A 13495-nucleotide genomic window follows, 5' to 3' on the forward strand; every position below is an offset into this window, starting at 1 on the left:
TTGCTTTTAGGAGCTAGTGTAGCCTATTTAATATATTGCTATACAGTATTTGTGTGTACAAATTATTATATTACAGGGGCATATTTATTTGGATTTACATTAGTCAGTCAGTTACATCAAGTAGATTTGAGACATGGAAAAAAAAAAAAAAAAAAAAAAGAAATTGCAGGGCCTGCCTGCCACAACTTAAAAACAGTAGAAGGATATACAGTTACTAAATAGCAACTGTATATCCTCTAACCTGTTGTAATCATTAGGTAATGTAGGAGAATACTGCACGTTCTTCTGAAAGAGGAAATACATCTGCTCTATTATTTCATTAAGAGTACACAGTGTATACTTTGAGAGCTCGACAGGTTTCTCCCCATTTAGTTCCTGCATCCATTGCTGCTTCCTTTTAAAGATGTGGAAGCACTCTGTGAGCTCCGCTGCAGAAAGTTGCTAAATATTTCATTGGTATTAATGAAGCAATCAGTTGCAAAGATGCGAGGCTGAAATCGAGAGGAAGTAGCTCTGCCGACAGCGCTTTCACAAAGACGCCTAAAGGACATGTTTATAAAACAACTTTTAATTGTAAAATCATCAACATGATAAACAAGAAAAGGGCAAGTGAAAACCTATTGTCCAAACTTTTGGATATTACATCCCCAGAACCTAAACATAAAAAACGATGCTATCAAATGGCAGTTTTGTTTCATCATCAACCGTGAGATGACTGATTAAAGGATTTTGTTGGCTTAACTCCCCCCACCACCACGTACAATTAACATTTCTGCAGGCTTTATAACAACGAAACAATGCCAACAAATTTGAACAACCATGCCAACCACTAAGTTACCTAACGGTGTTCATAAAGATGCCAGCATTTACACGTTCATGAGGAAAAATGTGAACTGTACTTTGAAGAGCATGAGAGAGAGAGAGAAAAGAGGTAGATGTGAGAGAAGAGGATGCAACACCTGCAGAATGACAACATTAGCACTTTAACTTTTCATGTGCTGTTTATACATTACATTTAGCCCTCACTTAAAATAGTCCACCTTCTGCTCTTTATATCCACTGGATTATGCTAAAATAACCAAACAGAATTTAATGAAACTTTCTGGTCAGTCTCAGCACAGATCTGGCTCACTTCCTTCAAAGTAAGATCTGGTATTGGTGGATAATTATTTCAGCACATTACAGAGACTGCTGTTTTAGCATTCCATCACTACAAGCCAGAGGAATGTGCCTTGACTGTCCATAAACACTGTACTGTATGAACAAGACAGACTGAAAAGAAAAATGCCTGTTTTTACTCTTACACTAATGACAAAAAGTCTTTGTAAGTCAGCTCACTGACAGGAATTCTGTGCATTACTCTTTTCCAAATAACCCCTTTTATTGGTTTCGTAAAATATCTCATGGATGGTCTTCAAAACAAAGTAAACTGTATTAAAGGCCAAAAAAACAGACAAACAAAAAAACCCATATATTTTATGGCATCATTGATGAACTTGTATTCTCCCCCCACTTAGTCACTGGAAGCCTGAAATTTGAAAACCTACAGCAAAACACATGGTAAATCTGAAGTCAAACCAAGTCCTCGACCTTGTTGAGCACAGAACGACTGATTTCTTTACCAACCAATAATCGACACAGAGTTTGCAAGCTGTAAAAAGTCAGACTTAATGTGAATTTGATGCTCGGCTGAAATGTTTGCTTAAACAAATGACTCATTTTCATACTCCCGCCCATTTTACCAGCATAAGCTCACCAATTAACTCACTCAAGGCAACCACAATGTGGAGCGAGGACACCAACCTCACCGAATACGACCTTTGAGAAGCATTTAAATTTTTAATGAAGGCCATCTGTGCATCCGAAGTGAATGGATGTATTCAAAATCTAAACACTGACTGAAAAGCATTTTGAAGGAACAGGTTCAGTGATGCTTAAGCTGTAGCATCAATGGCTTTTACGCGCTGAGCCGTTTTCATAACATTTAACATGAGATGTTTGTTTTAATTGTTGTGGTTTTCTTAACAAACTACAAAAACCTGTGTCGGCTGAAACCGTCTACAGAGCCTGAGTGTGAAATAAAGCAGCAATACCCAAACATACGAGCGGTGATCAATAATGCTTCCGTTCCTGTTTATCTATTAAAGTCATGATGGTTGGCAGGAGAGGCAGCTTGACCAATCATCTCACAGACAGGTGGAATCACTGTCAGCTGAGAAGTGCAGAGGATTCTGTGAAGACTGAGAAATGTCCTGCTGTGTGCGTTTTTATGACTGCAGACCTGAATGCCACCATGTGTCATGTAGAGGTTTCCGTGTTGGAGGTCCTTGAGGTGTTTTTTCCTATGCGGCTGCTTGTGTGGGTGTCTCAGCAGTTTAGAATGGGCCTGCTTCTGTCAGGTCTGAATGGGAACGCAGAGCTCTCAGAGTCAGATCTCCCTCTGTGAGGCCCGAGCGTAGCCACGGCCTGGGTGAACACACACATGATTGTTAAATGTTGCCTAAACACACAATAAACCGCCACAAAGAGACAAAGATAAGAGGATTTTCGCATTTCTGAATTTTGTGCCTCCTCATCCTTCTGCCTGTGACTTGGAAATCAATCTCAGTACATATTAGATGTCTTAATTCCTAAAATGCTTCTGGAGGAGAGGGACGTACTTTGTAGACAGTTGTTGCTTCAATTTCTCAAGGTGAAAACTGATGAGGATTCCAGATGTGCCACATGTCACATTATGATGGCTCACAAACAAGAGCCTCAGGAGAGGAGGCAAGAAAAAGGAATCAGGAATACACAACCTGAGAAATAAGAAAGAGGGTGGAGTCCTGCACATTAACACATACCTTCCTGATCGCGGTCCAGTCCTCTAGGATGTCCAGATCTGGTAGCATGTAGACAATATATGGACGTAAGCAGAGTTAAGGACAGTGACTGACTGCTAGAGCAGGGATGAAATGTAATCAGACACATGGCTACAGCACAAGTAGTTAAGTTATTTAGGAGTAGAATCATTATGAGCAAGAGTAAAGACATTAGAAGGATATCAGACACCACCGACGGGCGTCTCCTCTTCTTATCTGGACTTAAAGCATCTCGCCTCTTCTTCCTTCCTGACAGCTCATCATTCCACAGCTCTGATAGAAAAATAAAAACAAAAACTCAAATGTTTTGTCTTTGCATTCATTGTAACGTGACTTCCCGTATATGGTGGGAGGGTACAAACGTAATCAAACAACGTGAATGACTGTGTTACCTGATGTAATATCAATGCTGTGCCTGTCCTCCTCTAGTCTTCGGATTTTCTCCTCCAGCTCATTCTGCACTGTATCAAACAGCAGCAGCTTCTCACTCTGCACACACAGAGTCAAAATAACACATAAAACACATAATCATACACACAGACTGGATCAATTCAGTTTTATTTATAAAGCGCCAAATCACAGCAGTAATCACCTCAAAGCCCTTTATAATATAAAGACCATATAATAATACAGAGAAAACAATTGCATTACCACATATCTAAATAAATAAAAAATAGTTTGGTATATTAAACGGTGTGTCCAACCTCCCAGTGTTGACATGCTGCCTGGATCTCACAATCGTACTTGTTCTTCACAGACTCCAAACACAACTCTCTGTAGATACCTGCCAAAGACGGAGAGAGACACACAATATCCAAATGAATAAAGAGATCAGTGTGTCAAAGAACTTGTGCTATTACTAATACCACCTTTATTTGAAAGGGCGTGTCAAAAAAACCCAAAAAACTTGTTTTTGCACGTTCCGAGTAATGACACCATCTCTGTGCTATCTAACTTAACCTGGGCCAGCGCTTTTTCCCAAGAGTCTGTTTAAGAGGTCCTAAAACACCACTTCAGTGCTGAGGCCAGATGCAAACAAATAATTTCCCCCAGGGATTAATAAAGTATTCTGATTCTGAAACAGCAAAATTCAAATTCACCACATCGTGTGGTTTCTCACAGTGGGGATTTTGCACTTGAGGATTGCTCCACATTTCCATACTGTGACTTAGATAGCATGCAAAAACTGGCTAATGTAAATCTTTATATAGTTAATAGTTGATATATAAAAAAAATTCTGAATGGATGCAATGTATATTTAAATTAGGCTACATCTTGCCAGCAGTCTGATATGCACCAATGCACAGGTTATTGATTAAACACACCAACAGCAGTCTTCCTTATTAGAATGCTGCTTGTTACTAATTTGTTGCAGGATGGACTTGCATTATCCACTAGATGTATTTTGCCTATGTGTACTTTAGACAGTGTTTCCCACAGCCACTTACAGCCATACAGTCACTGACCATGTTTGATTAAATAAATACTGTTTACTCCTGGATTTTAAATTGAAAACAACACATTGGCTTACACACTTTTTCTGTAATTACAAAAAAAAGGCACACAAAATGTGTTTCTGCAAACATTTCACTTTTAATTCATGTTACTAGGTTACATGTCAACTTTCTGCAAATGCAAAGCAGGCAACTCAACACCCTGCTGCACAAACTGCAACTCTACCAGAAGGCATTGCACAGCTGGCTACATAAACAACAAATGCGAGTGTGATGTGAAGGTGTCTATGCATTTAAGTTACCTGCCACCTTGGTGCGGACCTGCATGTTCTCCAGCAGTACTGCCAGAGGCTCCAGATATTCTGCCGCCCGGCCAGCCTCCACCTCTGCCAGCTTGCTGTTAACCTGACTGAGACGCTCACGATACAACCTGTACACAGACGCAGGAGTAAATATGGATGCAACTCACTGTTATATGACTTTCCTAAAACAACTCCCATTTGAAGCAAAGAGTCAGTCTTACTGGTCTTTGAGATCAGTGAATTGCTTCTCCAAGTTGCACATTTCATCCAGACACTCCATTCTTCTCCGCTCACAGTCCACCTCATCCATTTCTAGAACAGCATAAAACAAACACACCTTTGGTATGAAACTAGTCTTTGATGGAAGAAGGGAGCAACTCGGTGGCTATGTAAGAAAACTCTGCTGAGTAGGAATATAATGATATTCAGTTGAAGCTTTGACAACTTTGTAAAATCTGATTGATTCACTCAAGTATTCATTTTTAATGACAGCTGTACAGGAATGTTCTGCTCATTTCCTGCGACCAGTGTTTCTCACCTGAGCTGTCTCCATCCTCAGAGACAGAGGAAGTGTCAGAGTCCTCCTCCTCTGAGCTTGATGCCTCCTGCTCATGTTCCTCCGCCTCCATCTCCTCAGCTGTACTCTCCTTTTTCTCCCGGTCACGGTGCAATGGCATGGCGGCAACTCTGCGTCAGGTTACTGGTGTGGGACAGAAACATAGCCAGGTTGTTTTGCCAGTTGCACATACAATATTCAATTATTTGTTAGGCAGCAGAACTCCTATATTTTACTGATGGTAGTCACTCTCTTCTTCACCTCTTTTGTACACTGTTCATTGCTCTGGATGGTTGACCCCGGTATTTAAACTCATGTCCCCTCCCTACCTCTCCTCCTTGCTGTTTCACTGTTACACCTCCCTCACCATAATCACACACTTCTCTGCCACCTCTGACTTCCTCATGCAGTACCGCAGTTCCTTTCTTCACATCCTACCATATGTTTTCTCTAGATTATTTAAAATACTAAGGGAAATTACAAATCAGCATGCCACAACTAGTAGGTTGATTAAAACGTTAATAGTTCAGTTGCTGCTCTGATTGATGCGCTCATCCCGAATTAATTAAATATCACTAACAAATGTATTGCTAAAGAACATCAACTCTGTTTTTTCCTGCTAATAAAATTATATAACTTCTTAACTTAGAATTATTTCTGGGTTTTTAGTTTGATTACGTCCTTCATATATCCAGCGATCGTTGATCAACCAGGTGATTTTTTTTGACTCACATTTACCTGTGTAATATTCAGCTTAACTAAAGAAGCTAATAATGTGGGGTATTTGTTTATACTGTTCGTAGTGAACGACTTCTCATACACATTTTTCTTCAGTTAACTGTTTTTAATGGTGGAACTTGAAAAGTATCCTCAAGGTGTTTGAATATTATAGACAATAATCGTACACACTATTTTATTGCTTATGCTAGTTTATTCGATAAGCTCTCCCTAGCTTAGCTTTGAAATTATTAAATTATTCAAAAAAACCAATACACGACAGCAGTATTAGCATTTCGTTAGCACGTTAGCAAGAGAATATAGTCAAGTAGCAAGAAAAACTATCACGACTTAATTACAAATATATACAAACAAGCAAGCTTTAACTGACTCACATCTTACAAGATAGGTGGTACTTTGCAGGATGTGTTGGGAAAAAATGTTTTCGGAGGGGGAAAAAAAGTAAAAACTTATCGTTATACCTCAGTTACGATTACACTCGTGTGCTCCAGCTAAGCTAAAAACAAATCTCTGCAGGACGCCTTTATTTGTTTTGGGAATTGTAGTTTTCTTTATCTAGAATAGTCTAATGAATAGAGGACCACTGTGGAAGCTTAAACTACATTACCCATGTTTCACCGCTCTAGCTTGAGGCGGAGAGTTCGAACAGAATCCTGCACGTTTAAAACATTAAAAGATTAAAATCCACGTATGTCCAAAGTATGTAAGATCTGTGTGATATTTATGACAAACGGGATAGAAATTTTGCTTATTACTGTGGCATTTTTGCGTTGAATTTATCTGCTATCTATTATTTTGTTTCCCCCCCCTCCCCTCCTCCGCCATGATGTTTTCTAACTAAGCAGCTAGTGACTGTTGTGGAGAAGGGAGGTGCAATGGATGGATGCGTTGCCCCGCTACGCTGTACATATTTGTCTTAGTTTAAAGAGAATGAGTTTCTCTGATAATTTTTTACCCGTAGAAATACTCCACGCTGTTGCGGAGGGCTGCTAATGCTCCGGGAGACACGTTTTTCGTTATAGTTTGAAGATTAGCTGGCTACACAGGCTAGCTCCTCCTTGCTGTCTACCATCGCATTCTTGCGTCTCCTGCCTCAGGAATGTTTTCCAAAAAACCTCATGGGGACGTTAAAAAATCCACACAGAAAGTGCTGGACCCAAAGAAGGACGTGCTGACGAGGCTCAAGCATCTCAGAATAGTCATAGGTAAGTTAGAAAGCATTATTAAAGGGCGAACAGCTTAGCTTCTAGATTTCAGTTTACTGCCTTGGTGCATGCCACACCAAACTCAAGTCAGAAAATCTCCAAGTTCAAAGTTGACTCGATTGTAGAGAGACACGCCGGATTTCTTTTCACAAACCAGAACACAGAAGAATATTTTGAAATTGTCTCATTAATTCGGCATCATGTCCGTTTTCTTTCATCAAACATTTTGTAAGGTTATATTATTTTTTCTGAATTGTTTATCTCTGAAGTCATAGTTTCTCCCCCTTTTACCGTCAGAATGATGGATATGTAACTCTCAATATACGAAGTGAATTTTAAAGGAGCCTGGCTGCTTCTGCTGTCGAGTTAAAGGGGAAGCTTTAAGGCTGCTATTTATATTGATTGTTTAGCAATACCATTACATCGTCAGATTTATGAATGGAGTTTGGCATGGGGTGTTTGGATAAAACAAAATCAGGTGTGATGCGCATTGAACATCTAAACAACCTCAGTGATGCTTCAGGCCGTTTGCCAGGCTTCTCTGGTTGCTGCAGGGGCGTGCCTGTGTGAGTTTTGGGGAAAGGCCTGATGTGTGAGAAATGCTGAATGTTTTCTTAACATGTGTTAAGATGTGTTGCAACACAACACCACATTCAGGGTTATGAATGCGTGGGAGAATAAAGGAAGATAGCAAGGTATTAAAGTGATGGATGAGTGTCTTTCACTGACACACTTACTCCCACACCGACCAGAGAGGGAAATAGCCTCTACTATTTCCTCTCTGTGTCCAGTAGCTCGGCTTCCTGTTTCTATTGTAAAAGTTACTGGTGTCTGTGTTTGTGTATGTGTGTGCAAGACAGAAAAGGAAAGGGGTGTGCCCCCTCCCTGTTCTCTATTGGGAACACAGGACCATGATAAGAGGCTGAGACATAAACACACTTGAAGTGAAATGGTCTGAAAGGAAGCAGATGACTGAATAATGGCTAAAGACATGTTTTGCAGTCAAGTTGCCATATGAAATGAAGAAAGTGGTTTTCATTTGCACAACACTGAAGAATTGTTAACTGCAGCAGTTAAGTATTTGTTCATGTTGTTGTTGTTGTTGTTGTTCCAGCCGTTGTGGGAAGCAGACAGGAGCACTAAGACTCTTGAGCAATTTTTAGGTTTTCAAAACTGGTCACACCTATTATGGCATAATGAGTAAAAGGAGCTGTTGCACTGCTATGCAATCAGGTTAATAAGCAACTGTTCCCAAATCCCTTTTGGCTTTCTTCATTCCAGACCCCCTCTCTCTTTACATAAACGAGCTTTATTTAAAAAAGAAACCTGGTGATAAACTCCTCAGTTAAAACCAGCTGTTCTACTATTCTAATAACTTAACTACAGATGAACAGATGTTTACTGTGAGTTCAGTAGTGGTCCAGTCAGACTTTCTCATACAAGGCAAGAAACAGTGTTCAGATTATTCCAGTTAAGTCCTCAGAGTGAGTCATGAGTGATTTTTTTTATTTATTTTTTTTATGTATTTGTTATTTTTTACTGGTGTCTTGATGAAGAAAGTTTTGTTTGTTTCATTTTATTCAAATTGATAAAAACTTTTCTCTGTTTAAAAGTCCAAAAAGGATGTCCAGATGATGTTGAAAGTTAGATTTTTCACAAAATGGACAAAATCAGATTTAACTTGCAGCGTACTGTGCAAACATCCCGAGCCACTGTCCCTTTCTTTATATTTTGCTTTTTTGTATTTTTTTTTCCTAAATTTGGTCCTGAGGTAAAGTTTTGCAGGCTTTCTAAAGGTCTTTCAAAGTTGTTGTTTTTTTGTTTTGTTTTCTTTTGTTTCTTTAAAATTGGCTGCTTTTTCACCCATTTTCAGTCCAGTCTTTGTTCCTGGTCATTTTCATATTATGGTTAATGTCGCTTAAAACTGACCTGCAAACCTTCAAGCATTACAAAGGGTACTTAACTCAAGGGATGAACTTTGTGTATACACAAAACAGAAAACTTAGCAAAGAACCAATTTTAAATTGTATCTGTAACAAAAACACACCATTTCTTCACATTTCTCAAGTCGAAGTTATAAAAATGCCAAAGATAACACAACTTTACAGACTTGTAATAGGTGTTTGGATCAGTTCATCTGCTGTGTCCGAAAGCCTGATTAGAAGTCAGCTCAGTGGAAGGGTGGGTGTTAAGAAGCCAACTGAAAATCAGCTGCAACAAGTCTGATGGTGTGATGAATCCAAATTTTTTTATTTTTGCTTTAAGTCATTGTCATTAAATATGCAGGAGGTCATGAAAGATGTACAACAATCATCTTCTGTAGCCATCTGTAAAACACGATGGAGGCTGTGTAATGTTGATAAATAATAAACACAGAAAGGTGCCATCAGATCCACCATTGGATTGGCAACAGTAGGAAATCATATCTGGATAGAAAAACACACAAATAAACATTATCAGTCATGGATTAGCCTCGCAAAAGCCTGGACCTCAACATTATTGAACCACTGTGGGATCATCTAAAGGTAGCCAACATCCGAAGAAGAGCTTTGAATGTCTGTCAAGAAGTCTGCAGAACTATTCCTAAAGGCTACTTAAAGAAGTTAAAAGAAAGCTGCCTCAGAGCGTTCAGACTGTGTTTAAGAATAAAGGTGGTCGTGCCAATGTTGACTTTCAAGCTCATTAAGATTCTGCAAACATTCAAACAATGTGTTGACCATCCAACTAGGAGTAATGCATGAACGATAACTTAACAAGTAGCGAGGAGAATTAAAGTTTAGACAGACTGGGAAAAATATTAACTTGAAGCTGTACTGCATTGGTGCTCCATCACACATTAACTGATGTCCTCAACTAGTGCAGCCACTTTACAGTCTGTAGTAAGAATCTGTAAGGTAATGAGACTGTGTGGCATTACTTAACAGAAGCATTTTTGTTATACAAATGTTTTTAAGGAAATAGAATGGTTCCTAAAAGCTGATTTTGTTTATTTGTTTTAATATGCCATTTAATTGCCATACATTGCAAGGAAAATTCTTAATTAAAAAAACAATTCCTAGAGCCATACATGCCTGCATAAATGATTAAAGAGAATATTGTACAAATATGTCGTTACATTTATGAATATAAGGGTTTGTCTTTCCAGATACAGATTTTGGAGACACTAATTCCTTTGGAGTTTCATCAGGAAGGGTGTCAGGGGTAAAAATCTGCCAAATCAAACAAGCCGTCCCACCCACTGTGGCGACCGCCTTGAATAAGGAAGCAGCCAAAAGTGGGTTTGTCCTGTATATGGAAATTTCTGGGACAACCAAAAAGGTGTTGGCCTTCAAAAGAAGCAAAATCACAAGGACTGTGATTTAAAACTGTTTTACTTAAGCATAAAATTCATTTTTGTTTGTAAAACAGCCAAAAATATCAGCAAAATGCTTAAACTTCTGTTCTGTCCACTAACAAATGAAGGCCTGTTATGAGTTAACGCAAGTAATTTTTTCAGTTCTGTTTTTGCTTGTTTAGCGAACTCGAGCTTTAACAGTATTGCACTGTAGACCTGCACCACTGAATTAAGAAAAAATATTATTTATGAACATGTTGTCTGTTTCAAGAATACGCGAATTCACCATAATGATGCTGTGCGTCTTACAACTGTGTTATTGAGCTTAATGAACAACTTCTGAGAAGGTCACTTCTTTGCAGGATCCTCAGTGGGTCATCTGGTGTTAAATTATGGGGCACAGAGGGTCGAAGTTTTATCGTGTGTCATCCATAGTGAAAATATATCCCTGCTGTTTGAATCAGATGAAATAGCTGAAAAGACTCTGCATCAGTTGCTAAGAGATTCAGAATCACACCACAGCCTTTTTAAAACTTGTGGTGTGTTTCGGTTTTGCTTTTTAGGCTATGGGGACCAAATTCGTGTTTGTGCATGACCTTCAGCCACAGTGGTGGTTGTGTTTCAATATGAGTGTGTTTAAACCAGCGTGTTTGTGTGTGTCTCTCTTTCAACTGCTGCCATTAATGGTGAGGTGCAAAACACATCAAGTAAACTTCCTTATTCTTGAAAAGAGACTGTTTGCATGACAAACTGAGCTGCGTGTTATTTTTACAGCTTCTTTACATAACACGGGTATATTTAGAGCGCCCATATATGGTGGTAGGGTTATTTTATTTAAATATGCTTCCTGTGAAGAAGAGTGAGAATTGTCCTCTCACCACTATTTTCTCCATTTAAGCATGAATTTTGACTTGTAGTTGAGTCGATTTGTGTTTGTATTTCATGTGTAAAGGTTTAAGAGGCTTTACAGGGGTGCACAATAGACAAAAGAAACAAGCATAGGAAAGCTAATTTAAAACGAAATCACACAGAAGTGATACAGTGCACATACAGGCTGATATTGATAACACAAATGTTCTCTGTATCTGTAGTGTGTTCGATCACTAATGCGGCTGAACCTGCTGGTTAGTACCCCTCTGCAGCGGTACTATAAAAAGCACCATTTCCTGTTACCATCATAAACCAACAACACAAGTTAAACGGACAATTTTTTTTTTAAAGTGTCTTTTTATGGGTTTCTGGTAATCAGTAGAGTTTCCTTTCGTGACATTTTAGGTCAACTATTCCAGAGACTTGGGAAATAAACAAGAAAAGCTCCAACCCCAGTTTGTCTCTGAGGAATACAGGATGTCTTAGTTTGACAGGCACGTATGAGTGTGAGTTGTGACAAAAAGATAGTTGTGAAGCATTTTATATTTCTGACTATTTAATACTATTTAATATCTGTTTTAAAATCAGATACTTGAAGCCAGTGTCCTATAAGACTTGTTATTCCCCAGTTATTGGTCATTCACAGAGTCAAAGTAAAAAGAAAATCTCTGATTTCTTAAACTAGAGGGGTCGAGTTGAAGATGCACATGTGATGTTTTGTTTGTACAGAGGTGGGATTGTTAAGAGGAATATCCAGGTCTTGTTGAGTGTGTGATGTTTGGTTAATGTCTGTGTAGGTTCTCTGTCATCCAAGTCATGTTAGTCTAAGGAGCTTGGAAAGAAAGCGGCTGGATTTTTAAGCCTCTTGGATGAGAGATTAAATGTGCTTAAGAAAATGTAAAGTTACATTCATGTTAATGGGTGTAAACGCTGAAGCAGATGTAGAGGAATTTATTGCGTTTTAATTTTTTTCCTATTCTCCTGAATGTGTATGTTCGTTGACCCTCTGATCCTTTGTACCGTTAATTTTTTTAGAAAATGCGGAGCCGGCCGAGCTGAAGCAATTCTTCGACCTGAACTATTCTCATATCTACTATGTTTTCTTTGAGAATTTTGTCACCATTGAGGTCAGCCTCAAGCAAAAAGGTAAGTATTACAGGTGGTATAAAATTGTGGTTTAACGGGTATTGTAGGCATAAATAAATGATTCTTTGTTTTTCAGGTCATAAATCTCAGAGGGAAGAGCTGGACTCGATCCTCTTCATCTTTGAGGTATTTGAAACCTTACAGATTTTGAGATTATAAGTATTGTACAGTTTGATTTCATTGAGGATATGTCACATTTGCACTTGCACGTCGTTGCCAGAATCTTAAAGCTAACTGTTATATCTGGGATATTTTTTCTACAACATTCAGTCCTACGAAGCTGACCTCAAAATGTCGGGGTTTGTTGGTAGAAATAAATAACAGGACAGAGTGTGGCTGCACGGTGGATCCCTGACATTTTGTTAAACCACAGAGGTGTTTGTGCTTCCAAACGCTCGGCCTCTCTGTTGGTGTTCTCGATGGATGCCATAACACTGGCTATCATTCCACTGAATAAAAGACACTGGCATGTGGTGGTGCTTAGTGTAGCCAGGATAAGATAGCTGTGTGTGTGTGTGTGTGTGTGTGTGTGTGTGTGTGTGTGTTACTGACCTCCGTTTGCCCCTCAACATATTTTCAATTCAGAGCAGGGCTGGGCAGAGCACATTTCCAGTGAAAATTAAGATAAAGGAAAATGCTTAATGCTGATTTTCTTGAACTTTGGCCAAACAATAAACAGTTCATTGATTAGTTACATAGTGATATTAACTTTCAATAATACCATAAGAGTGCAACTATGTAATGAAAACATAGCAACAATTTTTCCATTATTGCATTGCATGAATGAGAAATTAACCAGCCGACCGGTGAATTCATCAGTGAATGGGTAATATCAATAATATAGCAAGACTCACTCTTAACGTGAATCTCTTTTTCATTTATTTAGAAAATACTTCAGCTCCTACCCGAGAGAATCCAGAGCCGATGGCAGTTCCACAGCATTGGTAACTCACTTTTAACCAGTATTTTACACTGTGGCCACTCACACGGTTACTCCATATGTAATGTTGAATCTCAAACAGCCTCTCA

The 13495-nt window shown here is 38.8% G+C and overlaps 2 protein-coding genes across 8 annotated transcripts in view; one reads left to right on the plus strand and one right to left on the minus strand.

Annotated features, from left to right (window-relative positions):
- Positions 1-990: 990 nt before the first annotated feature.
- On the minus strand, positions 991-6426 carry brms1la (BRMS1 like transcriptional repressor a). Of its 3 annotated transcripts, none has more exons than XM_005738718.2 (9): positions 6293-6426; positions 5156-5317; positions 4839-4929; positions 4618-4745; positions 3566-3645; positions 3254-3350; positions 3045-3134; positions 2844-2908; positions 991-2466 (listed from the first exon to the last, which is right to left on the minus strand). In XM_005738718.2, the coding sequence occupies exons 2-9, from the start codon at positions 5292-5294 to the stop codon at positions 2368-2370; spliced, it is 789 nt and encodes a 262-aa protein (XP_005738775.1). In that variant the 5' UTR covers positions 5295-5317; positions 6293-6426; the 3' UTR covers positions 991-2367. The 3 variants fall into 3 exon arrangements, with proteins under 3 accessions (XP_005738775.1, XP_013767753.1, XP_005738774.1); XM_013912299.1 differs by having other exon boundaries at positions 6286-6426; XM_005738717.1 differs by having other exon boundaries at positions 6373-6424.
- A 316-nt stretch (positions 6427-6742) lies between these two features.
- ralgapa1 (Ral GTPase activating protein catalytic subunit alpha 1) overlaps positions 6743-13495 on the plus strand; it is a 74354-nt gene continuing 67601 nt past the window's right edge. For all 5 annotated transcript variants that reach the window (XM_005738719.1, XM_013912306.1, XM_013912304.1 and 2 more), the window contains exons 1-4: positions 6743-7116; positions 12356-12466; positions 12543-12592; positions 13353-13410. In XM_005738719.1, the coding sequence (XP_005738776.1) occupies positions 7011-7116; positions 12356-12466; positions 12543-12592; positions 13353-13410 (325 nt within the window). In that variant the 5' untranslated portion in view covers positions 6743-7010. The remainder of the gene's footprint in view (positions 7117-12355; positions 12467-12542; positions 12593-13352; positions 13411-13495) is intronic.

The sequence above is a fragment of the Pundamilia nyererei genome, unplaced genomic scaffold (assembly GCF_000239375.1).
Source record: "Pundamilia nyererei isolate P.nyererei 1_Seehausen unplaced genomic scaffold, PunNye1.0 scaffold00086, whole genome shotgun sequence".
In the NCBI taxonomy this organism is placed as follows: Eukaryota; Metazoa; Chordata; class Actinopteri; order Cichliformes; family Cichlidae; genus Pundamilia; species Pundamilia nyererei.

Coding starts and splice junctions, on each gene's coding strand:
- brms1la (XM_005738718.2), bottom strand. CDS start 5,294: ATGCCATTGCACCGTGACCGGGAGAAAAAGGAGAGTACAGCTGAGGAG. Junction 3,351..3,565: donor CAGCATGTCAACACTGGGAG/GTTGGACACACC, acceptor CTGTGTGTGCAG/AGTGAGAAGCTGCTGCTGTT. Junction 2,467..2,843: donor ACTGGACCGCGATCAGGAAG/GTATGTGTTAAT, acceptor GTGTTCACCCAG/GCCGTGGCTACGCTCGGGCC.